Source organism: Petromyzon marinus, chromosome 74 (assembly GCF_048934315.1).
Source record: "Petromyzon marinus isolate PM22_M1 ecotype Great Lakes invasive population chromosome 74, UKy_Petmar_22M1.pri1.0, whole genome shotgun sequence".
Lineage (NCBI taxonomy): Eukaryota > Metazoa > Chordata > Hyperoartia > Petromyzontiformes > Petromyzontidae > Petromyzon > Petromyzon marinus.
The window spans coordinates 10,245,673-10,271,891 of NC_133740.1; the positions used below are offsets into that span (position 1 = coordinate 10,245,673).

The 26,219-nt window shown below is 58.6% G+C and overlaps 1 protein-coding gene across 1 annotated transcript in view; it reads right to left on the reverse strand.

The window, feature by feature from the left end:
- The window catches only part of LOC116958216 (volume-regulated anion channel subunit LRRC8C-like), a 52,875-nt gene that overhangs the window by 2,195 nt on the left and 24,461 nt on the right, over positions 1–26,219 (reverse strand). The window contains 5 exon segments of the mRNA XM_032980734.2: positions 1,017–1,235; positions 4,646–4,792; positions 5,242–5,607; positions 6,731–7,476; positions 7,479–7,587. Of these exon segments, the coding sequence (XP_032836625.2) occupies positions 1,017–1,235; positions 4,646–4,792; positions 5,242–5,607; positions 6,731–7,476; positions 7,479–7,587 (1,587 nt within the window).

Sequence of the window (26,219 nt, forward strand, 5' to 3'; positions counted from 1 at the left end):
CCAACGCACCACAACCACCACCACCACCACCACAATCATCATCATGTCATCATCACCAGCACCACCATCACGATCATCATCACCACAATCCACCGCAACACCACCGCACCACAACCACCACAATCATCATCATCATCATGTCATCATCACCATCATCACGATCATCATCACCACAACCACCGCAACACCACCGCACCACCGCCACCACAATCATCATCATCATCATCATGTCATCATCACCAGCACCATCATCACGACCATCATCACCACAACCACCGCAACACCATCGCACCACCACCACCACCACAATCATCATCATCATATGATCATCACCAGCACCATCATCACGACCATCATCACCACAACCACCGCAACACCACCGCACCACAATCATCATCATCATCATCACCAGCACCATCATCACGACCATCATCACCACAACCACCACAACACCACCGCACCACCACCACAATAATCATCATGTCATCATCATGTCATCATCACCATCATCACGATCATCATCACCACAACTACCGCAACACCACCGCACCACCACAACCACCACAATCATCATCATCATCATCACCAGCACCATCATCACGACCATCATCACCACAACCACCGCAACACCACCGCACCACCACCACCACCACAATCATCATCATCATATGATCATCACCAGCACCATCATCACGACCATCATCACCACAACCACCGCAACACCACCGCACCACAATCATCATCATCATCATCACCAGCACCATCATCACGACCATCATCACCACAACCACCGCAACACCACCGCACCACCACCACAATAATCATCATGTCATCATCATGTCATCATCACCATCATCACGATCATCATCACCACAACTACCGCAACACCACCGCACCACCACAACCACCACAATCATCATCATCATCATCACCAGCACCATCATCACGACCATCATCACCACAACCACCACCGCCGCCACAGCCACCACGACTGCGCCGCCCACCGCCCGCCCCACCTTGAGCGAGTAGATCCAGGGCGGCACCTCCCTCTGCTCGCTGAACCTGACGCGCAGCACCCGCAGGCTGTCGCGCAGGAACGCCAGTGCGGCCGCCTGCACCCGCACCACGGGGCAGCCCATGAGCGCCAGCTCACGCAGGGACGCCAGCTGGGCCACGGACGGCGGGATCGTCACGTCGGTGATGAGCTCCAAGCGCAGCGACTCCAGCTCCGTCACCTGGGCGGGGCGGGGTCGGGGGGAGAAGTTGTGGCGGTGGCGGTGGTGGAGGCGGTGGTGGTGACAGTAGTTGTGGTGGCGGTGGTGGTGGCGGCGGTGGTGGTGGCGGCAGTAGCGGTGGTGGCGGTGGTGGTGGTAGTGGCGGTGGAGACGGCGGTGGTGGTGACAGTAGTGGTGGTGGTGGAGGTAGTGGCGATGGTGGAGGTGGCGAGAGTAGTAGTGGTGTTCGTAGTGGTGGCGTTGAGGACGGTGGTGGTAGTGGTGGTGGAGACGGTGGTGTTTGTGGTAGTAGTGGTGGTGGTGGTGGTAGTGGCGGTGGAGATGGTGGTGGTGGTGGTGGTGACAGTAGTGGTGGTGGCGGTGGTGGTGGCGGCAGTAGTGGTGGTGGCGGTGGCAGTGGCGGTGGTGAAGGTGGTGAGAGTAGTAGCGGTTATTTTTTTATTTAAAGCTTTCGTAACTGCAGTAATTCATATTATTAGCTCTTTCGGTAAAGTCACGTTAAAGGGAAACAATTAAATAATAAAATATACGTAAAACAATAAAAATTGTCACGAAGTTTCGACCATAACACAAACGGTCATCATCAGGTGTGAAAAGCAACACACCTGATGATGACCGTTTGTGTTATGGTCGAAACGTCGTGAGAATTTTTATTGTTTTACGTATATTTTATTATTTTATTGTTTCCCTTTAACGTGACTTTACCGAAAGAACTAAGATTATAGGAGTAGTGGTGTTCATAGTGGTGGCGTTGAGGACGGTGGTGGTAGTGGCGGTGGGAGACGGTGGTGTTTGTGGTAGTAGTAGTGGTGGTGGTGGTAGTGGTGGCGACAGTAGTAGTGGTGGCGGTGGTGGAGGTAGTGGCGGTGGAGACGGTGGTGTTTGTGGTAGCAGTAGTGGTGGTGGTGGTAGTGGTGGCGACAGTAGTAGTGGTGGCGGTGGTGGAGGTAGTGGCGGTGGAGACGGTGGTGTTTGTGGTAGTAGTGGTGGTGGTAGTGGTGGCGACAGTAGTAGTGGTGGCGGTGGTGGAGGTAGTGGCGGTGGAGACGGTGGTGTTTGTGGTAGCAGTAGTGGTGGTGGTGGTAGTGGTGATGACGGTGGTGGCACCGCGAACATCACCACGACCACCAACACCACCACCACCTTCAATGCCACCACACCACGGCTACCACCGCCATCACCAACATCACCACCACAACGTTCCTCAACACCACCACTACTCTCACCACCGAGCTGGGCGAAGCAGCCTCATCCCTCACCAGCATCACCACCGCCACTGGTAACACACCCTCACTACCACCCTCACCACCACCCTCACCCTCACCACCCCCCTCACCACACTCCTCACCAAAGACAAAGATCCCCCGTGTAGCCTGTAACAGACTGTAATGACAAGTGCTGTTAGCGAGCAGCGCCTATGAAGGCCGGCACGGCACACGAGGGGAAGGGTGGCCAACACCACGCCCGGCCGCCTTTGTCTCCCCAGTGGCGATGTTTACTAAACACAGAACCAGGTAACTCATTTGAGGCTGGGTCGACCTAGGGGAGGCCCAGAACCGGTTCAGATAATCGTCACTGGGTGGTGCTGGTGGCCGTGAGCGGGAATGGAACTCGGGTCGCCGGATTCGTAGCGCAGCGTTGCGCTAACCGCTGCACCACCGCTCACCACCGGGTGGCAGTAGTATACCCTCACTACCACCCTCACACCACCCTCACTACCACCCTCACCACCCTCACACCACCCTTACTACCACCCTCACCACCACCCTCACCACCACCACCCTCACCACCACCCTCACCACCCTCACACCACCCTCACACCACCCTCACCACCCTCACTACCACCCTCACCACCCTCACCACCACCACCCTCACACCACCCTCACCACCACCCTCACCACCCTCACTACCCTCACACCACCCTCACACCACCCTCACCACCCTCACTACCACCCTCACCACCCTCACCACCACCACCCTCACACCACCCTCACTACCACCCTCACTACCCTCACTACCACCCTCACCACCCTCACACCACCCTTACTACCACCCTCACCACCACCCTCACCACCCTCACACCACCCTCACAAACCACCCTCACCACCACCCTCACCACCCTCACACCACCCTCACCACCACCCTCACCACCCTCACACCACCCTCACCACCACCCTCACCACCACCCTCACCACCCTCACACCACCCTCACCACCACCCTCACCACCACCCTCACACCACCCTCACCACCACCCTCACCACCCTCACACCACCCTCACCACCACCCTCACCACCACCCTCACCACCACCCTCACACCACCCTCACCACCACCCTCACCACCACCCTCACACCACCCTCACTACCACCCTCACCACCACCCTCACCACCACCCTCACTACCACCCTCACCACCACCCTCACCACCACCCTCACCACCACCCTCACCACCACCCTCACCACCACCCTCACCACCACCCTCACACCACCCTCACTACCACCCTCACCACCCTCACTACCACCCTCACCACCACCCTCACCACTACCCTCACTACCACCCTCACCACCACCCTCACCACCACCCTCACTACCACCCTCACCACCACCCTCACCACCACCCTCACCACCCTCACACCACCTCACTACCACCCAAACCACCACCCTCACCACCCTCACTACCACCCTCACTACCACCCTCACACCACCCTCACCACCACCCTCACCACCACCCTCACTACCACCCTCACTACCACCCTCACACCACCCTCACCACCACCCTCACCACCACCCTCACTACCACCCTCACTACCACCCTCACCACCACCCTCACCACCACCCTCACCACCCTCACTACCACCCTCACACCACCCTCACCACCACCCTCACCACCACCCTCACACCACCCTCACCACCACCCTCACACCACCCTCAATACCACCCTCACCACCACCCTCCTCCTCACCACCCTCACCACCACCCTCAAAACCACCCTCACCACCCTCACCACCACCCTCACCACCACCCTCCTCCTCACCCTCACCACCACCCTCCTGACCACCACCCTCACCACCACCCTCCTCACCACCACCCTCACCACCACCCTCACCACCACCCTCACCACCCTCACCACCACCCTCCTCACCACTCTCCTCACCACCCTCACCACCACCCTCCTCCTCACCGCCATCACCACCAACACCCTCACTACCACCCTCACACCACCACCCTCACCACCCTCACACCACCCTCACCACCACCTTCACCACCACCCTCCTGACCACCACCACCCTCACCACCACCCTCACTACCACCCTCACCACCACCCTCACCACCCTCACCACCCTCACCACCACCCTCAGCACCACCGCCCTCACCACCCTCACCACCCTCCTCCTCACCACGGGGCGCCTCACCTCAAACACGCCGTCCGGCAGGCCTGCGAGCATGAAGAGGTGCAGCTCGGCTCGGCCGCCGCTGGCCGAGCGGCCGATCTTCTGGCGCAGTTTGTCGGGCGTCCACTCGTGGTTGAGGTTCATCTGACGCAGTTTGTTCTCACTCACCTGGGACAGGTACACGGTGGGGGGTGGTGGTGGGGGGGTGGTGGTGGGGGGGTGGTGGTGGGGGGGTGGTTCAGGTTCATCTGACGCAGTTTGTTCTCACTCACCTGGGACAGGTACACGGTGGGGGGGGTGGTGGTGGTGGGGGGTGGTGGTGGTGGTGGTGGGGGGTGGATACATCACATGGGGCGTCGTAGCAGCTAGGAAATGTTAACTACCTCGCCTGGCCTACAGGAGGTCGCGCGTTCCATCCCCGACGCCGACGACGCCTGCTGGCTGTACATTTGAAATTTGCTTCTCTCTCTCTCTCCTCTCTCTCTCTCTCCATCTCCATCTCCCTCCGTCTCTCTCTCTCCCTCTCTCTCCATCTCCATCTCCATCTCCCTCCGTCTCTCTCTCTCCCCACACCACCCCCTCCTCCCCCACCCCCACCACCCACCCGCAACGCTCACCTCTGAGAGAAAGACCGCGAAGCGCTTCGAGTAGAGCGGGTCGTACTGGTCGGTGAGGTGCAGCATGAACGCGAAGTCGTTGCGCACGTCCGGGATGTCGCCGATGCGCGTCTCCCGGCGGACGCCCTCGAAGGAGTACTCCCGTAGCGAGCGGCGGAAGAGCCAGTAGAGCGTGTAGAGGCCCACGGCGCCGTAGGCCCCCACGAAGCAGCAGTAGCAGAGCGACAGCTTCGAGAAGAGATGCGCCCTCGAGTGGTTGCACGAGAAGTCGCCGTAGCCGGTGACGTCGCGCACGTTCACGCGGCAGCGCACCGTGAAGCGCACCTGGTGCACGAAGGCCCCGTTGTAGGCGATGATCGTCACGAACTGAGGTGGGGGGGGGTGGGGGGAGGGGGGTGGGGGGTGTGGGGGTGTGGTGGGTGGGGAGAGAGAGAGGAGGAGGGGGTGGAGGAGGTGGAGAAGGGGGGGAGGAGGTGGAAGAGAAGGGGGAGGGGGGAGGAGGTGGAGGAGGAGGGAGGGAGGGAGGGAGGGAGGAGGAGGGGGTGGAGGAGGTGGAAGAGAAAGGGGGGAGGAGTGGGGGGGGGGAAGGTGGAGGAGGAGGGGGGAGGAGGTGGAAGAGAAGGGGGGGAGGGGGGAGGAGAGAGGAGGGGGGAGAGGAGGAGGTGGAGGAGGAGTGGGGGAGGAGGTGGAAGAGAAGGGGGGAGGGGGGAGGAGGTGGAGGAGGGGAGGGAGGGAGGGGAGGGAGGGAGGGAGCGAGGGAGGGGGGGGGAGAGTTCCCTCACCCACCCTCCCACAAGACCGCACCGAGGGCACAATGGAGGTTGTGTGGTGAGACCACTGTGTCGTGACCCTCCACCACCCGACACAGCCCACCAGGAACGGGTTTTTGTGACGTAATCGAAACGCGCCAATTAGGTGACCAATTCAGGCCCACCGGTGCCATTTAGAATCTCTCTCTCATTTCTCTCATCTCTCTCATCTCTCTCATTTCTCTCTCTCATCTCTCTCATCTCTCTCATCTCTCTCTCATCTCTCTCATCTCTCTCATTTCTCTCATCTCTCTCTCATCTCTCTCTCATCTCTCTCTCATCTCTCTCTCATCTCTCATCTCTCTCTCTCATCTCTCTCATCTCTCTCTCATCTCTCTCAGCTCTCTCTCAGCTCTCTCTCGCTCCCACTCCCTCTTCTCTCGCTCTCTCATCTCTCTCTCATCTCTCTCTCTCATCTCTCTCATCTCTCTCATCTCTCTCATTTCTCTCATCTCTCTCTCATCTCTCTCTCATCTCTCTCTCTGATCTCTCTCTCATCTCTCTCATCTCTCTCTCATCTCTCTCAGCTCTCTCTCAGCTCTCTCTCTCGCTCCCACTCCCTCTTCTCTCGCTCTCTCATCTCTCTCTCATCTCTCTCTCTCATCTCTCTCTCATCTCTCTCTCATCTCTCTCTCATCTCTCTCTCATCTCTCTCTCTCACCTCTCTCGCTCTCACTCACCTTGATCACCTTGACCACCGTCTGCCGGACGTACATGGTGTACAGGATGTCCCCCTCCTCCACGTGGATGCGGAACTTCTTCACCTTCTCGAACAGCGCCTTGGCCTGCTCGCCCTCCTTCTTGTCCAGGATGTTGATGCTCGACTTTCCCACCACTCCGCAGTCTCCGCCGACGCCGGCACCACCGGCACCGCCGCCGACGCCGACGCCTGCCGACGCCTGCAGAGGCTTGCCGAGCCCCACCTCGGCCGCCCCCATGTCCGCCGCCGCCGCCGCCGCCGACGACCTCCGGGTCGAACCTCCCCTCCCGGCGGTGGTCACCACGGCCGCATCGTCGTCGTCATCGTCGTCATCGTCGTCGCCGGCTAAGCTGCTCCTCCTGCCGCGGACGAAGCTGGCGCCGACGCCGCCGGCCCCCTTGCCGTCGCCCTCCTGGTTCTCGCCGCCGACCGTCTCCGAGAGGGCCCGCGTGGTCCACGGCGAGTCGAAGCACTTGCCCAGGATGGAGATGAAGTGCTCGATCTTGGAGCTCGTGCCGGGGAACTTGAACCAGAAGTTGGAGCAGATCATGAAGACGAGGCGGTGGATGAGAACGAGGTAGGGGAAGTACTTGGCGTACCAGTGGAGGGCGCGCTCGTAGCACATCTGGTTGACGTACAAGTACTGCTGGAAGTCCAGGTTGGTCTTGACGCCTCGAGGGCTCGGGATTGGCGGCGCGGCGCTCGCCGGCGCGCCGGGGGGGAGGCCGTGGCGTTGTTGGCGGTCGGGGCGGTCGGGGCGGCCGACGTCGGCGCGGCGAGGGGTTCGGGCACGGGCAGGACGTGGTTGGGCAGGCAGATGATTTTGTCCTGGGTGACCTGGCGAGAGAGGTGGAGGGGGGGTGGGGGGAGGAGAGAGTTGGGAGATGAGAGAGTGAGGAGAGAGAGAGAGGGGGAGAGTTGGGAGATGAGAGAGTGAGGAGAGAGAGAGAGGGGAGAGTTGGGAGATGAGAGAGTGAGGAGAGAGAGGAAAGGTTGGGAGATGGGAGAGTGAGGAGAGAGAGAGATGGGAGAGTTGGGAGATGGGAGAGTGAGGAGAGAGAGGGGAGAGTTGGGAGATGAGAGAGTGAGGAGACAGAGGGGAGAGGTTGGGAGATGAGAGAGTGAGGAGAGAGAGTTTGGAGATGAGAGAGTGAGGAGAGAGGAGGGAGAGTTAGGAGATGAGAGAGTAGAGAGAGAGAGGGGAGAGTTGGGAGATGAGAGAGTGAGGAGAGAGAGGGGAGAGTTGGGAGATGAGAGAGTGAGGAGAGAGAGGAAAGGTTGGGAGATGAGAGAGTGAGGAGAGAGAGAGAGGGGAGAGTTGTGAGATGAGAGAGTGAGGAGAGCGAGGGGAGAGTTGGGAGATGAGAGAGTGAGGAGAGAGAGTTTGGAGATGAGAGAGTGAGGAGAGCGAGAGAGGGGAGAGTTGTGAGATGAGAGTGAGGAGAGAGAGAGATGAGAGGGTGGGAGATGAGAGAGTGAGGAGAGAGAGGGGAGAGTTGGGAGAGAGAGAGTAGAGAGAGGGGAGAGTTTGGAGATGAGAGAGTGAGGAGAGAGAGGGGAGAGTTGGGAGATGAGAGAGTGAGGAGAGGGGAGAGTTTGGAGATGAGAGTGTGAGGAGAGAGAGGGAGAGTTGGGAGATGAGAGAGTGAGGAGAGAGATGAGAGGTTGGGAGATGAGGAGTGAGGAGAGAGAGGGGAGAGTTGGGAGATGAGAGAGTAGGAGAGGGGGAGAGTTGGAGATGAGAGAGTGAGAGGGGGAGAGTTTGGAGATGAGAGAGTGAGGAGAGAGAGGGGAGAGTTGGGAGATGAGAGAGTGAGGAGAGAGATGAGAGTTGGGAGATGAGAGAGTGAGGAGAGAGAGATGAGAGGTTGGGAGATGAGAGAGTGAGGAGGGAAAGGGGAGAGTTGGAAAATGAGAGAGAGAGAGGAGAGAGTGAGGAGAGAGAGAGAAAGGGGAGAGTTGGAAAATGAGAGAGAGGAGAGAGAGGGGAGAGTTGGGAGAGGAGAGGGAGAGGGATAAGTGAGAGAGAGAGAGAGAGGGGAGAGAGATGAGAGGTTGGAAGATGAGAGAGTGAGGAGAGAGTGAGGAGAGAGAGACAGGAGAGAGAGAGAGAGAGGTGATGCGGAGAGGATGTTGGCATCGTGCAATCGTAGTCGTGATGATAACCATCGTCATCCCATCATCATCATCGTGATGGTAACCATCGCCTGTCGAACCCACGACCCCTGTATGCCAGGCGAGGTAGTCAACATCTCCTAGCCACCGTGATGATGATGAGAGAGACACACAAACTCCAAATACACAGCAGCAAGCGTCGTCAGGGTCGGGATCGAACCCACGACCTCCTGCACACCAGGTGAGGTAGTTAACATCTCCTAGCCACCGTGGCGATCCCTCATTGTCAGCAGCGCCATTAAAATCACAGCAATGTCATCGTCGCCACCATCATCATCAGCACGATGCTGTCTGCTCATCTTTCCCCAATGCGCCCCATTATGAACCAACAGACACACTCATCATCATCATCAGTAGCAGCATCATAGTCAGCAGCTACATCAGCAACAGCATCATCAGCAGCAGCAGCAGCTACATCAGAAGCTACATCAGCAGCATGAACAGCTACATCATCATCAGCAGCTACATCATCACCAACTACATCATCACCAGCTACACCATCATCTTCATCAGCTACACCATCATAATCAGCTACATCATCATCAGCTACACCATCAGCATCATAATCAGCTACACCTTCAGCTACACCATCATTCTTGATTTGAATCGTACACACCATCATTATCATCAGCTACATCATCATCATCATCAACAGCTACACCATCAGTAATTACATCATCAGCTGCTGCATCATCGTCATCAGCAGTGCTCAGGATGTTCGCTGCGTTCCTGGCCACTCGTTCACGTCTCCCGTCAGAATGACCTCACTCCAGCCTCATGTCACCACCACCCCCGCACCAAAGAATAAACACACAGCCCCGCCCCTCAGCCCCCCAACACCCCCTCCCCCTACCTCCCCCTACCTCCCCCACAACCCCCTCCCCTCCACAACCCCCAACCCCCTCCCCCCAACCCCCTCCCGCAACCCCCTCCCCCCACGTCCCCCCCCACCAAACTCCTCACCAACCCCCTCCCCCCAACCCCCTCCCCCACCTTCCCAACCCCCTCCCCCACCCCCCGCAACCCCCTCCCCCCTAACCCCTCCCCCCTAACCCCTCCCCCCTAACCCCACCCCCCCAACCCCAAGCGCGTGCTCTTTGCGAGGAGGGGGGGGGTGTGGATGGGGGTCGCGTCCCGGCGGTTGCCACCTCCGAGACGCAAGACAAACCGGGACGTCTCGAGATCGCGGTGGAGCTGGCAGCCAAGGCGTGGATGTCACCCACATTGTTCCACAGCGGATGTTTGGCGATCTTATTGTTGTACATTTTGGATTACATAACTGGCAGCAGCAACAACAACCGCCGGGTAAACGTCATTTCCTAGGGGGAATATTTTTTTACAGATTCCTCTCCGCCCTGCGCCACCCTGGGAAAATCCGGGACGGGTGGCAACCGCTGCCAATACCCCGCCATTCGCCACCACGCGCCTGTGCCAGGCTAGGTGCACTTCGAGGCTATCACGTGAAGGTTGTCGAAGGCTCGCTGCTGACAGCAGGAGGAGGTTCTCAGGGCAGACCCTGCAGGTGCCATGGGCTGGCTGACTGAGATGACTGACAGATGCACCACCAGCTGTACCCCCCTACTGTGCCAGGCTAGGTGCAGGAGGTCTCGGGACAGACCCTGCAGGTGCCATGGGCTGGCTGACTGAGATGACTGACAGATGCACCACCAGCTGTACCCCCCGACTGTGCCAGGCTAGGTGCAGGAGGTCTCGGGACAGACCCTGCAGGTGCCCTGGGTTGGTTGGCTGACTGACAGACACCCACACACAGAGACCCACACACGAAGACACACACACACAGAGGCACACACACACAGAGACACACAGAGACACACACACAGAGGCACACACACAGAGACACACAGAGACACACACACAGAGACACACACACAGAGACACACACACAGAGACACACACACCAATACCAACACAGCCGCCATTCGCCACTAAGTAACGCTGACGTCACCACGGCGCCTGTGCCAAGCTAAGTGCACTTTGAGGCTATCACGTGAAGTGTCCAAAGACTCGCTGCTGACAGGAGGAGGAGGAGGTCTCGGGACAGACCCACACACAGAGACACACAAAGACAAAGATCCCCCGTGTAGCCTGTAACAGACTGTTGGGGCAAGTGCTGTTAGCGAGCAGCACCTATGAAGGCCGGAAGGGCACACGACGGGGTGGGTGGCCAGCATCACCCTTGGCCCTCCCCAGTCGCGATGTTTACTACACAGCGCATCAGGTAACTCATTTGAAGCTGTGAGTCGACCTATGGGAGGCTCAGGGACCGGTTCAGATAATCGTCACTGGGCGGTGCTGGTGGCCGTGAGCGGGAATCGAATTCGGGTCGCCGGGTTCGTAGCGCAGCGTAGCGCTAACCGCTGCACCACCGCTCACCGCTTTGGGGCTACCACGTGAAGTGTCGAAGGCTCACTGACAGCAGGAAGAAGGTTTCGGGACAGACCCAGCAGGTGCCATGGGTTGGTTGGTTGGCTGACAGACATCCACACACACACAGAGACACACGCACAGACAAAAACAAAGACCCCCCATATAGCCTGTAACAGACTATAGGGGCAAGTGCTGTTAGCGAGCACCTATGAAGGCCGGAACGGGACACGAGGGGGTGGGTGGCCAGCACCATGCCCGACCGCCTTTGTCTCCCTAGTGGCGATGTTTACACACCGCACCAGGTACTCATTTGAGGCTGAGTCGACCTAGGGGAGGCCCGGGACCGGTTCAGATAATCGCCACTGGTGTTGGCCGTGAGCGGGAATCGAACCCGGGTCGCCAGGTTCATTGCGCAGCGTAGCGCTAACCGCTACACTACCGCACAGACACACACACGGAGACACACACCAATACCAATACAGCCGCCCTTCGCCACTAAGTGACGGTGACGTCACCTGTGCCAGCCAAGTGCACTTTGGGGCTATCACGTGAAGGCTCGCTCCTGACAAGAGGTCACGGGACCAACCCTACAGGTGCCATGGGTTGGCTGACTGAGATGACCGGTAGATGCACCACCAGCTGTACCCCCCTACTGTCCCAGGCTAGGTGCAGGAGGTCTCGGGACAGATCCACTCACCCACTCAATCGCTCGCTCACCCACTCACTCACCCACTCACTCGCTCGCTCGCTCACTCACTCGCTCACGCACTCACTCGCTCGCTCACCCACTCACCCGCTCACTCGCTCGCTCGCCCACTCACCCGCTCGCTCGCTCACCTACTCACTCGCTCACTCACCCACTCACTCGCTCACTCACCCACTCGCTCACCCGCTCACTCTCTCAGCCGCTCACTCACGCACCTACCCGCTCACTTACAGACCCACTCACCCGCCCGCCCACTCAGCCCCTCACTCGCTCGCTCACCCAACTACAGGTTATGTCAAATTGTTATTGTTCCGCTATTTAAAGGTGGGTCACAAATAGCAGAATAACGGCTTAGGGCTCGCGTAGCGCACACGCGAGCCCACACCCACAGCTGGAGGGAGTGTCACGTGTCTGTTGGAATGCAGGCGGCAAGTCAGGACATAGGGCGCGCGCGTACACTAGTACACACACACACTAGTACACACACACACAAGTACACACACACTAGTACACACACTAGTACACACACACATTAGTACACACACACCAGTATACACACACACTAGTACACACACTAGTACACACTAGTACACACACACACTAGTACACACACACATTAGTACACACACACAAAGTACACACACACTAGTACACACACACATTAGCACACACACACACTAGTACACATACACTAGCACACACACATTAGTGCACACACACACACTAGTACACATACACTAGTACACACACATTAGTACACACACACACATTAGTACACACACACATTAGTACACACACATTAGTACACACACACTAGTACACACACCCCAGTACACACACACCAGTACACACACACACTAGTACACACTAGTACACACACACATTAGTACACACACACTAGTACACATACACTAGCACACACACACATTAGCGCACACACACACACATTAGTACACACACACATTAGTACACACACACATTAGTACACACAAAAACAAATATTCTCCCCGTGTAGCCTGTAACAGACTGTTGGGACAAGTGCTGCTAGTAGCAGCAGGGGGTGGGTGGTCAGCACCACGCCCGGCCGCCTTTGTCTCCCCTTTGGCGATGTTTACTACACACACAGCACCAGGTACTCATTTGAGACCGAGTCTACCTAGGGGAGGCCCAGGACCGATTCAGATATTTGTCAGTGGGTACACGCAAACAGACACACACACTTGCACACACGCACACACACGTGTACACACACACAAAGAGAGACAAAGGTCCCCCATATAGCCTCCAGCAGACTGTTGGGGCAAATGTTGTTAGCGAGTAGCAATGCTGCTAGCGAGTGTGAGTGTGTGAGCGTGCGAGTGTGAATGTGTGAGCAGGTGAGCGTGCGAGTGTGAGCGTGTGAGCGGGTGAGCGTGCGAGTGAGTGAGCGGGTGAGCGAGTGAGCGGGTGAGCGAGTGAGCGAGTGAGCGTGCGAGCGTGCGAGCGAGTGAGCGAGTGTGTGAGTGTGAGCGAGTGAGCGTGTAAGCGGGTGAGCGTGTGAGCGAGTGAGCGTGTGAGCGTGTGACCGGGTGAGTGTGTGAGCGAGTGAGCGGGGGTGCAGTGCCAGCGGTTAGCGCACTGCGCTACGAACCCGGCGACCCGAGTTCGAATCCCGCTCACGACCAGCAACAGCAGCGAATCTGTGAACCGTTCCTGGCCATCCCCCCCCCACTAGGTCGACTCAGCCTCACCATGAAGTACCTGGTGCGGTGTTTGAACATCCCCACTGGGGAGACAAAGGCGGCCGGGCGTGGTGTTGGCCACCCACCCCCTCTGTGTGTGCCACAGTGCTGGCCTTCATAGCCACGACTCGCCACCAACAGCACTTGCCCCGACAGTCTGTTAGAGGCTACACGGGTAGGTTGGGGGATCTTTGTCTCTCTCTCTCAACGCAAGTCTAAATCGAGAAGACGACGATGATGATGATGACGATGAGTGACTTGTCATTCCGCGTCTTAGCCACTCCGAAACTGCTCGGTCAAGTGAAAGGGGATACGCGGCAGAATCTCGTCCGCCCGCAGGACCCCAGGGAACTCCAGGGGTACTGCCGATGAGTCCGATGAAAGTCAAAACCACCACTCCCCGCAACAACCAACCTCCCCCAGATTACGACAAGGGGTTACCGATTCGGAAAGTGGAACGCGTCGATTTATAGAGCGAAACCGCTCGGTCAAGCGAAAGGGGATACGCGGCAGGATCTCGTCCGCCGAAGGACCCCAGCGGCCCTGCCGATGAGTCCGATGAAAGTCAAAACCACCACCCCCCCGCAACAACCAACCTCCTCCCAGATTTAACGCAGAGGATGCCGATTCGGAATGTGGAACGCGTCGATTTATCGAATGCACGCGACAGGCAGATGGTGGAAGGGGGGGGGTGTGTCAAGTGTGAGCAGTACGTTACGTTGAACTATGTTGGCCAGTATGAAAGTAATTAGGGTTTGATCGACTCGTTTGGCACGTAGGCTTTCACGACCAATATCATCCATAATACGGGGAGGGGGGGGGGGTTGGGTTAGATCGCGTGCATATATATAAATGTGTCGTTAAACCCGCCACCACACGACACAGCCAATTAGGAATGTTTAGTCTCACGTCAACAGAACGTGGACAATTCGTTACTAGTCCAGCACTAGTCTATAGTGTATAGTAGTGTATAGTATAGTAGTGTATAGTGTAGTGTATAGTGTAGTGTAGTGTATTAAGTATAGTAGTGTATAGTGTAGTGTATAGTGTAGTGTGTAGTGTATAGTGTAGTGTATAGTATAGTGGTGTATAGTATAGTAGTGTATAGTGTAGTGTATAGTGTAGTGTATTAAGTATAGTAGTGTATAGTGTAGTGTATTGTGTATAGTATAGTAGTGTATAGTGTAGTGTATAAAGTAAAGTAGTCTATAGTGTAGTGTATTGTGTATAGTAGTGTATATTATAGTAGTGTATAGTGTAGTGTATTGTAGTGTATAGTATAGTGTATCATGTAGTATACTAGTACAGCACTAGTGTGTAGTATAGTGTATTGTGTATAGTAGTGAAGTGTATCGTGTTGTGTATAGTGTATAGTAGTATAGTGTAGTGTATAGTGTAGTGTATAGTGTAGTGTACAGTGTAGTGTAGTGTATTAAGTATAGTAGTGTATAGTGTAGTGTATAGTGTAGTGTATAGTGTAATGTATAGTGTAGTGTATTAAGTATAGAAGTGTATAGTGTAGTGTATAGTGTAGTGTATAGTGTAGTGTGTAGTAGTGTAGTGTATAGTAGTGTATAGCCTATAGTAGTGTATAGTGTAGTGTATAATAGTGTATAGTAGTGTAGTGTATCGTGTCATATACTAGTACAGCACACCGGTGTGTTAGAGAGCCAAGCCACAACGTTTACAATCCGAGTACTTTCATAGCCTTCTCTGGCAATACAACAACAGTTGTGTTAAGAAATTAATAAAAAAATAAGCAAAAACTACGACGTTTCGAAAGTTATTTGTTTATTTTATATTTATTATTTTTTATTACATTTCTACCCATCTACGTGACTTTACCGAAAGACCCAAATAATATATTTTACAAGTGGGTAAGGCCCCGCTGAGCTGCTGTGGATCTCTTGATCAGACCAGCGACCTGGCCATCACAAAAAACACGTCGTGACGTCGATTCTAATTGTGGAGGGGGGGAAACAGGAGGACCCGGAGAAACATTCCCACGACCACGGGGAGAGAGAGAGAGACACGCAAACTCCAAATATACAGCAGCAGGCGTCAGGGTCGGGATCGAACCCACGACCTCCTGCGTACCAGGCGAGGTAGTTAACATCTCATAGCCACTGTGATGATGATGATGAGAGAGAGACACGCAAACTCCAAATATACAGCAGCAGGTGTCGTTGGGATCGAACCCATGACCTCCTGTACACCAGGCGAGGTAGTTAACATCTAATAGCCACCGTGATGATGATGAGGGACACGAAAACTCAAAATATACAGCAGCAGGTGTCGTTGGGATCGAACCCACGACCTCCTGCGTACCAGGTGAGGTAATTAACATCTCCTAGCCACCGTGATGATGATGATGATGATGAGACACGAAAACTCCAAATATACAGCAGGCGTCGGTCGGGATCGAACCCACGACCTCCTGTAGACCGGACGAGGTAGTCAACATCTCATAGCCACCATTATAATGATGAGAGAGACACGCAAACTCCAAATATACAGCAGCAGCAGTAGGCATCAGGGTCAGGGTCATACCCACGACCTCCTGCATGCCAGGCGAGGAAGTAAACATCTCGCTGGTCAATCAATCGATTGACCGATCGGGTTTCGCTCCTGCGGGCCTCTTGTGGTCGCCGGATCGGTCGCGGAGCGGCAGCTGAAGCTCAAGACAGAGCAGAGGCCTGTGGGTGGGGTGGGTGGGTGGGGTGGGTGGGTGGGGTGGGTGGGGTGAGTGGGTGGGGTGGGTGGGTGGGGTGAGTGGGTGGGGTGGGTGGGGTGAGTGGGTGGGGTGGGTGGGTGGGGTGAGTGGGTGGGGTGGGTGGGTGGGGTGAGTGGGTGGGGTGGGTGGGTGGGGTGAGTGGGTGGGGTGGGTGGGTGGGGTGGGTGGGGTGGGTGGGTGGGGTACGTGGGTGGGGTGGGTGGGTGGGGTGAGTGGCTGGGGTGGGTGGGTGGGGTGAGTGGGTGGGGTGGGTGGGTGGGGTGGGTGGGTGGGGTGAGTGGGTGGGGTGGGTGGGTGGGGTGGGTGGGTGGGTGGGGTGGGTGGGGTGAGTGGGTGGGGTGAGTGGGTGGGGTGAGTGGGTGGGGTGGGTGGGTGGGTGGGGTGGGTGGGTGGGTGGGGTGAGTGGGTGGGGTGGGTGGGGTGAGTGGGTGGGGTGGGTGGGTGGGGTGAGTGGGTGGGGTGGGTGGGTGGGGTGAGTGGGTGGGGTGGGTGGGTGGGGTGGGTGGGGTGGGTGGGTGGGGTACGTGGGTGGGGTGGGTGGGGTGGGTGGGTGGGGTACGTGGGTGGGGTGGGTGGGTGGGGTGAGTGGCTGGGGTGGGTGGGTGGGGTGAGTGGGTGGGGTGGGTGGGTGGGGTGAGTGGGTGGGGTGAGTGGGTGGGGTGGGTGGCTGGGGTGAGTGGGTGGGGTGGGTGGGTGGGGTGGGGTGAGTGGGTGGGGTGAGTGGGTGGGGTGAGTGGGTGGGGTGGGTGGGTGGGGTGGGGTGGGTGGGTGGGGTGGGTGGGTGGGGTGAGTGGGTGGGGTGAGTGGGTGGGGTGGGTGGGGTGAGTGGGTGGGGTGGGTGGGTGGGGTGAGTGGCTGGGGTGGGTGGGTGGGGTGGGTGGGTGGGGTGAGTGGCTGGGGTGGGTGGGTGGGGTGGGGTGAGTGGGTGGGGTGAGTGGGTGGGGTGAGTGGGTGGGGTGAGTGGGTGGGGTGAGTGGCTGGGGTGAGTGGCTGGGGTGGGTGGGTGGGGTGGGTGGGTGGGGTGGGTGGGTGGGGTGAGTGGGTGGGGTGGGGTGAGTGGGTGGGGTGAGTGGGTGGGGTGAGTGGGTGGGGTGAGTGGGTGGGGTGAGTGGCTGGGGTGAGTGGGTGGGGTGAGTGGGTGGGGTGAGTGGGTGGGGTGGGGTGAGTGGGTGGGGTGAGTGGGTGGGGTGAGTGGGTGAGGTGAGTGGGTGGGGTGAGTGGCTGGGGTGAGTGGCTGGGGTGGGTGGGTGGGGTGGGTGGGTGGGGTGAGTGGCTGGGGTGGGGTGAGTGGCTGGGGTGGGTGGGTGGGGTGAGTGGGTGGGGTGAGTGGGTGGGTGGGGTGAGTGGGTGGGGTGGGTGGGTGGGGTGAGTGGGTGGGGTGGGTGGGTGGGGTGAGTGGGTGGGGTGAGTGGGTGGGGTGGGTGAGTGGGTGGGGTGGGTGGGTGGGGTGAGTGGGTGGGGTGGGTGTGTGGGGTGCGTGGGTGGGGTGAGTGGCTGGGGTGGGTGGCTGGGGTGAGTGGGTGGGGTGAGTGGGTGGGGTGAGTGGGTGGGGTGGGTGGGTGGGGTGGGTGGGTGGGGTGAGTGGGTGGGGTGAGTGGCTGGGGTGGGTGGCTGGGGTGAGTGGGTGGGGTGAGTGGGTGGGGTGAGTGGCTGGGGTGGGTGGCTGGGGTGAGTGGGTGGGGTGAGTGGGTGGGGTGAGTGGCTGGGGTGGGTGGCTGGGGTGAGTGGGTGGGGTGAGTGGGTGGGGTGGGTGGGGTGAGTGGGTGGGGTGGGTGGGTGGGGTGAGTGGGTGGGGTGGGTGGCTGGGGTGGGTGGCTGGCTGGGGTGGGTGGCTGGGGTGAGTGGATGGGGTGGGTGGCTGGGGTGGGTGGCTGGGGTGAGTGGCTGGGGTGAGTGGGTGGGGTGAGTGGGTGGGGTGGGGTGGGTGGGTGGGGTGAGTGGGTGGGGTGAGTGGGTGGGGTGGGTGGGGTGAGTGGGTGGGGTGAGTGGCTGGGGTGAGTGGCTGGGGTGAGTGGGTGGGGTTGTGTGGGGTGGGTTGGTGCGTGGGGTGGGTTGGTGCGTGGGGTGGGTTGGTGCGTGGGGTGGGTGGGGGTGGGTCGGGTGGGTCGGGTGTGTGGGTGGGTGGGGTGGGTGGGGTGGGTGGGGTGTGTGGGGTGGGGTGGGGTGGCTGGGGTGGGTGGGTTGCTGAATAGGTGGGTGAGTGGGTGGCTGGGTGGGTGGATGGGAGGGTGAGTGGGTGTGGTGAGTGGGTGGGTCTGTGAGTGAGTTGCTTGGCCTGCGGTGTGATGAGTGGCTGGGTGAGTGGGTGGGGTGAGTGGCTGGGGTGAGTGGGTGGGGTGAGTGGGTGGGGTGAGTGGCTGGCGTGAGTGGGTGGGGTGAGTGGGTGGGGTGAGTGGGTGGGGTGAGTGGCTGGGGTGGGTGGCTGGGGTGAGTGGCTGGGGTGAGTGGGTGGGGTGAGTGGGTGGGGTGAGTGGGTGGGGTGAGTGGCTGGGGTGGGTGGCTGGGGTGAGTGGGTGGGGTGAGTGGGTGGGGTGGGTGGCTGGGGTGGGTGGGTGGGGTGAGTGGGTGGGGTGAGTGGGTGGGGTGAGTGGCTGGGGTGGGTGGCTGGGGTGAGTGGGTAGGATGGGTGGCTGGGGTGAGTGGCTGGGGTGGGTGGCTGGGGTGAGTGGATGGGGTGAGTGGATGGGGTGAGTGGGTGGGGTGAGTGGGTGGGGTGAGTGGGTGAGGTGAGTGGGTGGGGTGAGTGGCTGGGGTGAGTGGCTGGGGTGGGTGGCTGGGGTGGGTGGCTGGGGTGGGTGGCTGGGGTGAGTGGCTGGGGTGAGTGGCTGGGGTGAGTGGCTGGGGTGGGTGGGTGGGGTGAGTGGCTGGGGTGGGTGGGTGGGGTGAGTGGCTGGGGTGGGTGGGTGGGGTGAGTGGGTGGGGTGAGTGGGTGGAGTGAGTGGCTGGGGTGAGTGGCTGGGGTGGGGTGAGTGGATGGGTAGGTGAGTGGGTAGGTGAGTGGGTGGGTGAGTGGGTGGGTGAGTGGATGGGTAGGTGAGTAGGTGGGTATGTGAGTGGGTGGGTGAGTGGGTGGGTAGGTGAGTGGGTGGGTAGGTGAGAGGATGGGTGAGTGGGTGGGTTGCTGGGTGAGTGGGTGGGTGTGGTGAGTGGGTGGGGTTGTGTGGGGTGGGGTGGGTTGGTGCGTGGGGTGGGTGGGGGTAGGTCGGGTGGGTCGGGTGGGGTGGGGTGGGTGGGGTGTGTGGGGTGGGATGGGCGGGGTGTGTGGGTGGGTGGGGTGGGTGGGTGGGGTGGGTGGGTGGGGTGGGTGGGGTGGGGTGGCTGGGGTGGGTGGGTTGCTGAATAGGTGGGTGAGTGGGTGGCTGGGTGGGTGGATGGGAGGGTGAGTGGGTGTGGTGAGTGGGTGGGTCTGTAAGTGAGTTGCTTGGCCTGCGGTGTGGTGAGTGGGTGTGATGAGTGGCTGGGTGAGTGGGTGTGATGAGTGGGTGGGTGGGTGTGGTGAGTGGGTGGGTGAGTGGGTGTGATGAGTGGGCGGGTGAGTGGGTGTGATGAGTGGCTGGGTGAGTGGGTGTGATGAGTGGGTGGGTGAGTGGGTGTGATGGGTGAGTGGGTGTGATGAGTGGGTGGGTGGGTGAGTGGTTTGCTGAGTGGGTGGATGAGTGGGTGGCTGTGTGGGTGGATGGGTGAGTGAGTGGATGTCGTGAGTGCGTGGATCTGTGAGTAAGTTGCATGGCCTGCGGTGTGGTGAGTGGGTGGGTGGGTCAGTGGGTGAGTTGTGTGACCTGAACGTGGAAACCGATCCTTGCCTATAAACATCTGGGGCAATTCACCAGCATTGCTCCAACCAAAAGCCTGACTGCTGCTACTGCTGATGAGACACTGAATGTGTAAACCCCCCCGCTGGTCTTGAGGGCCACCGGGTGATCATTTACAATCACTCGCCACAAGGCCGCTTGTTGGTCACCCATTGTGTACGGCGACACAATGGGTGGGTGACCCCACGGGACTTGAGTGACATTGTCCCCACACCGCACCCACCCACCCTGAGTCAACGTGAACCCCATTCTCTCCCTCCCGTATGTCTCACTCCCCCTTCCTCTCTCTCTCTCCCCCTCTCACTCCCCTTCCCTCCCCGCACTCTCTCCCTACCTCCCCTCGCCGCCTCTTCCCTCTGAGCCCTGCTGTAGGGCAGCAGGGGTCACAGGGCGCCACGGTGCCTAGGATACGTTAACTACCTGGCCTGGTATGTAGGAGGTCGTGGGTTCAATCCTGACCCTGACGATGCCTGCTGCTGTGTATTTGGGAGTTAGCAGTTAGCATGTATCTCTCTCATCATCATCATCACGGTGGCTAGGAGATGTGAGTGAGTTAATGGAGAGTGGAGTGAGTGAGTGGAGTGAGTGGTGAGAGAGTGATGAGTAAGTGGTGAGTGAGTGGTGAGTAAGTGGTGAGCGAGTGGTGAATGCACCGTAACACCACCACCGCCACCTCCTCCTCCCGCTTACAGAACCGCAACACATTTCCGGCAGCAATTGCCAAATGCAATCTCTCTGACAACGCCCGCATGGACAGCGTCGGGTGTGGTGGTGGCGGCGGCGGTGGTGGCAGAGACAGTGGTGGTGGTGGTGGCGGTGACGGCAGTGTTGGCAGTGGTGGTGGTGGTGGTGGCGGTGACGGCAGTGTTGGCAGTGGTGGTGGCGGTGACGGCAGTGTTGGCAGTGGTGGTGGCGGTGACGGTAGTGTTGGAAGTGGTGGTGGTGGTGGCGGTGACGGTAGTGTTGAAAGTGGTGGTGGTGGCAGTGGCGGCGGTGATGGCGGTAGCGGCGGTGACGGTGGTGTTGGCAGTGGTGGTGGTGGCAGTGATGGCAGTGGTGGTGGTGGCAGTGGTGGTGGTGGTGGTGGCAGTGGTGGCAGTGATTGCGGTATGTGGTGGTGGCAGTGGTGGCGTTGTTTACAAACGGCGAGCGTGGTAGTGTAGCAGCTGTTAGCTCCTGCTGCGCCATGACCCGAGTTCCATTCAAACTTAAAACAAAAACTAAACTATATTTTACGTCACCAGGTAACGGCCCACACTGAGCTGCTATGTAGTGGCTCTTTCTTCAGACGTGAACCGGCCTATCACAAATGATAGCTCAACGAAGCAGCTTACCCTTATCATCATCGCGTGGATATTTGTATCAGCAGTAGCAGCCAATTCCTCTAAACGCATAGACGCACAGAGAGTCATAGAGATGAATACAGAGCCATAGGGATACATAGAGACCCTACAGACTGAACTAAAACCGAACTGTTTCATTTGACAGCTCTTTAACAGAAGCTAAATGACGGCTCAACGAAGTGGCTTATGGTCATCGTCGCGTGGACATTTATGGCAGCAGCGAAACCGCTCGAGACGCACGCTAATGTTGATTCTAAATGTGGAGGGAAAAATCCACGCCACCACGGGGAGAGAGAGACACGCAAACTCCAAATATACAGCAGCAGCAGCAGGCGTCAGGGTCGGGATCGAACCCACGACCTCCTGTATACCAGGCGAGGTAGTTAACATCTCCTAACCACCGTGATGATGATGAGAGAGAGACACGCAAACTCCAAATATACAGCAGCAGGCGTCAGGGTCGGGATCGAACCCACGACCTCCTGTATACCAGGCGAGGAAGTTAACATCTCATAGCCACCGTGATGATGATGAGAGAGAGAGACACGCAGACTCCAAATATACAGCAGCAGGCGTCAGGGTCGGGATCGAACCCACGACCTCCTGTAGACCAGGCGAGGTAGTTAACATCTCATAGCCACCATGATGATGAGAGACACACAAACTCCAAATATACAGCAGCAGGCATAGTAAACATCGCCACTCGGGGAGACAAAGACGGCCGGGCATGGTTGCTGGCCACCCACCCCCTTGTGTGTCACAGCACTTGCCCCAACCGTCCGGTAGAGGCTACACGGGGGAGCTTTGTCTTTGGTGTTTACAAAGATCAACAACAGTCCGACGCCTACGCCCACCTCCTCCTCCCTGTGCCCCTCTCTCTCTCTCTCCATCCTCCTCCTCCATCAACATCCTCATCCCTGTGTCTCTCTCTCTCTCCATCCTCCTCCATCCTCCTCCCTGTGCCCCTCTCTCTCCATCCTCCTCCTCCATCAACATCCTCATCCCTGTGTCTCTCTCTCTCCATCCTCCTCCATCCTCCTCCCTGTGCCCCTCTCTCTCCATCCTCCTCTATCCTCCGCCCTATTTGTGTCTCTCTCCATCTCCATCCTGATTCTCCTCAACCTCCCCACGTCTCCATCGTCATCCCCCCCCCCCCTTCCATCCTCCTCCACCTCCCCCCCATAATCTCCCTCCCTGCATCCTCCATCATCCTCATCTCCCTCACCCTGCTGTCCCTGACAGTGACTCACAGCCAAACCCCCACGACATCCCCCTGTCCCACTATCCCCAAGTGAATGGCTGAGCGGGTAAGTGAGCAAGCGGGTGAGTGAATAGCTGAGCCTGTGGGTGGGTGAGTGAGCCAATGAGTGAGTGAGCGAGTGGGTGGGTGAGCGAGCGGGTGAGCGAGCGGATGAGCGAGCGGATGAGCCAGTGGGTGAGTGAGCGGGTGAGCCAGTGGGTGAGCCAGTGGGCGAATGAGCGAGCGGGTGAGTGAGCAGGTAAGCCAGCGGGTGAGTGAGCGGGTGAGCCAGTGGGCGAGTGAGTGGGTGAGTGAGCGGGTGAGCCAGTGGGTGAGTGAGCGGGTGAGTGAGCGGGTAAGCCAGCGGGTGAGTGAGCGGGTGAGCCAGTGGGCGAGTGAGTGGGTGAGTGAGCGGGTGAGCCAGTGGGTGAGTGAGCGGGAGAGTGAGCGGGTAAGCCAGTGGGTGAGCCAGTGGGCGAATGAGCGAGCGGGTGAGTGAGCGGGTGAGTGAACCAGTGGGCGAGTGAGTGGGTGAGTGAGCGGGTGAGCCAGTGGGCGAGTGAGCGAGCGGGTGAGTGAGCAGGTAAGCCAGCGGGTGAGTGAGCGGGTGAGCCAGTGGGTGAGTGAGCGAGCGGGTGAGTGAGCGGGTGAGTAAGTGGTTGAGTGAGCGGGTGAGTGAGTGGGTGAGCCAGTGGGTGAGCCAGTGGGTGAGTGAGCGGGTGAGTGAGTGGGTGAGCCAGTGGGCGAATGAGCGAGCGGGTGAGTGAGCGGGTGAGTGAACCAGTGGGCGAGTGAGTGGGTGAGTGAGCGGGTGAGTGAGCGGGTGAGCCAGTGGGCGAGCCAGTGGGTGAGTGAGCGGGTGAGCCAGTGGGTGAGTGAGCGGGTGGCCACTGTAACCTCCCCTCCCCCAGCACCCCGCGAGGCTCTCAGGGCGTGGTCCAGCCAGTCCAGTTTTTCACGAGCCTCTGTTATGCGGTGCAGTGGGCGTGAACTCCCATCACCCGCGGCAAGGGTTGGTGGATCGCTGACGGATGGGGCGCTGCGCTACGAAACCCGGCGAGCCGAGTTCGTATTCCCTCTCTCACGGCCGCCAATCTGAACCGGTGCCTGGGCCTCCTCCCCTAGGTCGACTCAGCCGACTCAAACGAGCACCTGGTGCGGTGAGTGTCATAAACATCGCCACTGGGGGAGACAAAGGCGGCCGGGCGTGGTGATGCTGGCCACCCACCCCCTCGTGTGCCACAGTGCCGGTAGCCTTCATAGGTGCTAACAGCGCTTGCCCCAACAGTCTGTTACAGGCTATACGGCGCTCCCCACACGCATTAACAACAAAGAACAAAGATCCCCCGTATAGCCTTAACAGACTGTAGGGGCAAGTGCTGTTAGCGAGCACCTATGAAGGCCGGAATGGTACACGAGGGGGCGGGTGGCCAGCACCACGCCCGACCGCCTTTGTCTCCCTAGTGGCAATGTTTACACACCGCACCAGGTACTCATTTGAGGCTGAGTCGACCAAGGGGAGGCCCGGGACCGGTTCAGATAATCGTCACTGGTGTTGGCCGTGAGCGAGAATCGATCCCGGGTCGCCAGGTTCATAGCGCAGCGCGCTAACCGCTACACTATCGCTCCCTGCATCGCATTAACACACACACAACAACAACCGCCATTCGCTACTAAGTGGCGGTGACGTCACCACGGAGCTTTGCCAGGCTAGGTGCACGTTAAGGCCACGTGAAGCGTCGTACGCCCGCTGGCAGGAGGTCACAGGGCAGACCCAGGTGCCATGGGTAGATTAACTGAGATGACTGAGATGACTGGCTGATGCACCACCTGTGCCCCCTACTGTGTCAACTTGCTGTGCTTTAGCCGCCCGGAGCTCCGCTCGTTGTTGTGAGCGTCGCTCCTCCGCCCTCCGTTGTTGTTGGAGGGCGACTGCCTCCAACTGCCCAGCAGCGTCCTTCACGAGCCTCCTCCACAGAGGCCGATCTTGACGCAGCTGGTACCAGTCATCGGCAAGTCCACTCAGATCCACATCCTCCTGTCACTCCATTTCTTCTCTAGCCCGTGCCGCGCCCGTTTAGCCCTCAATTATCCAACCGAACAGAAGCTGTTTCGGCATGCGGTGGCTGGGCATGCGGGCTACATGACCCAGCCAACGCAGCCTTGCCTGCAGGAGGAGCTCACCGATGGGACTTTGTCCAGGTCTTTCAAGGGTTGTGAGCTCCTCACTCAATCAAACCTGGTTAAACCCTAACCGGCGAAGATGTTCCATTAGAGGAGGTCCACGTTTTGCAAGCGTAAAGAAGGGAGGGCATGACGGTGGCCGAGAAGACCCGAAGCTTAGTGCGGAGCGACAGACAGACCAGGTAGCTTCCACACAGCGTTACACAACCGATGAAAAGATAATGCCGCTCGACTAATCAGTGCGAGACCTCTGTTGTCAAACCAGAGCCGGTCATGAGCACACTGCCCAGGTATGGGAAACTCTCCACTCTCTCCACAACTGCCCCATCACCAATTAGGAGTTGTGGGGGTGGAGTGTCCGATGGCACAGAATACCCAGGCAGGTGCTTAGTTTTGGTGGGGCTGATGGTAAGGCCCCACCTCTTAGTGGCACGCTCCAGGTTCAGCGGCAGCGCCTCCAACTCCTCCTCTTGAGTGAGCAGCAATTACCAGATCATCAGCATACATAACGTGGTGGACCAATAAGGAGCCATCCCTCGACCGCACCCGGGCATCGATCAGCCTCCAGTTGTATCTGTACCAGATGGAAATTCCTCCGGTACAGCTATCGAAGGCTTCACGAACTACGTGGTCGAAATAGATGTAACCAACACACACACAAGCCTCACACTCACGCACACCTCACACACGCACACTCACTAACAAAGACAAAGATCCCCCGTATAGCCTTAACAGACTGTAGGGGCAAGTGCTGTTAGCGAGTAGCACCTATGAAGGCCGGAACGGTACACGAGGGGGTGGGTGGCCAGCACCACGCCCGGCCGCCTTTGTCTCACCCAGTGGCGATGTTTACTACACACACAGCACCAGGTTACTCATTTGAGGCCGAGTCGATCTAGGGGAGGCCCGAGAACGGTTCAGATAATCGTCACCGGTGGTGTTGGCCGAGAGCAGGAATCGAACCCGGGTCGCCGGGTTCGTAGCGCAACGTAGCCCTAAATGCTACACTACCGCTCCCCACTAGCACACACACATAAAATGAAAAATATCCCCCGTGTTGCCTTAACAGACTGTAGGGGCAAGTGCTGTTAGCGAGCACCTATTAAGGCCGGCACGACACACGAGGGGGTGGGTGGCCAGCATCACCACGCCCGGCCGCCTTTGTC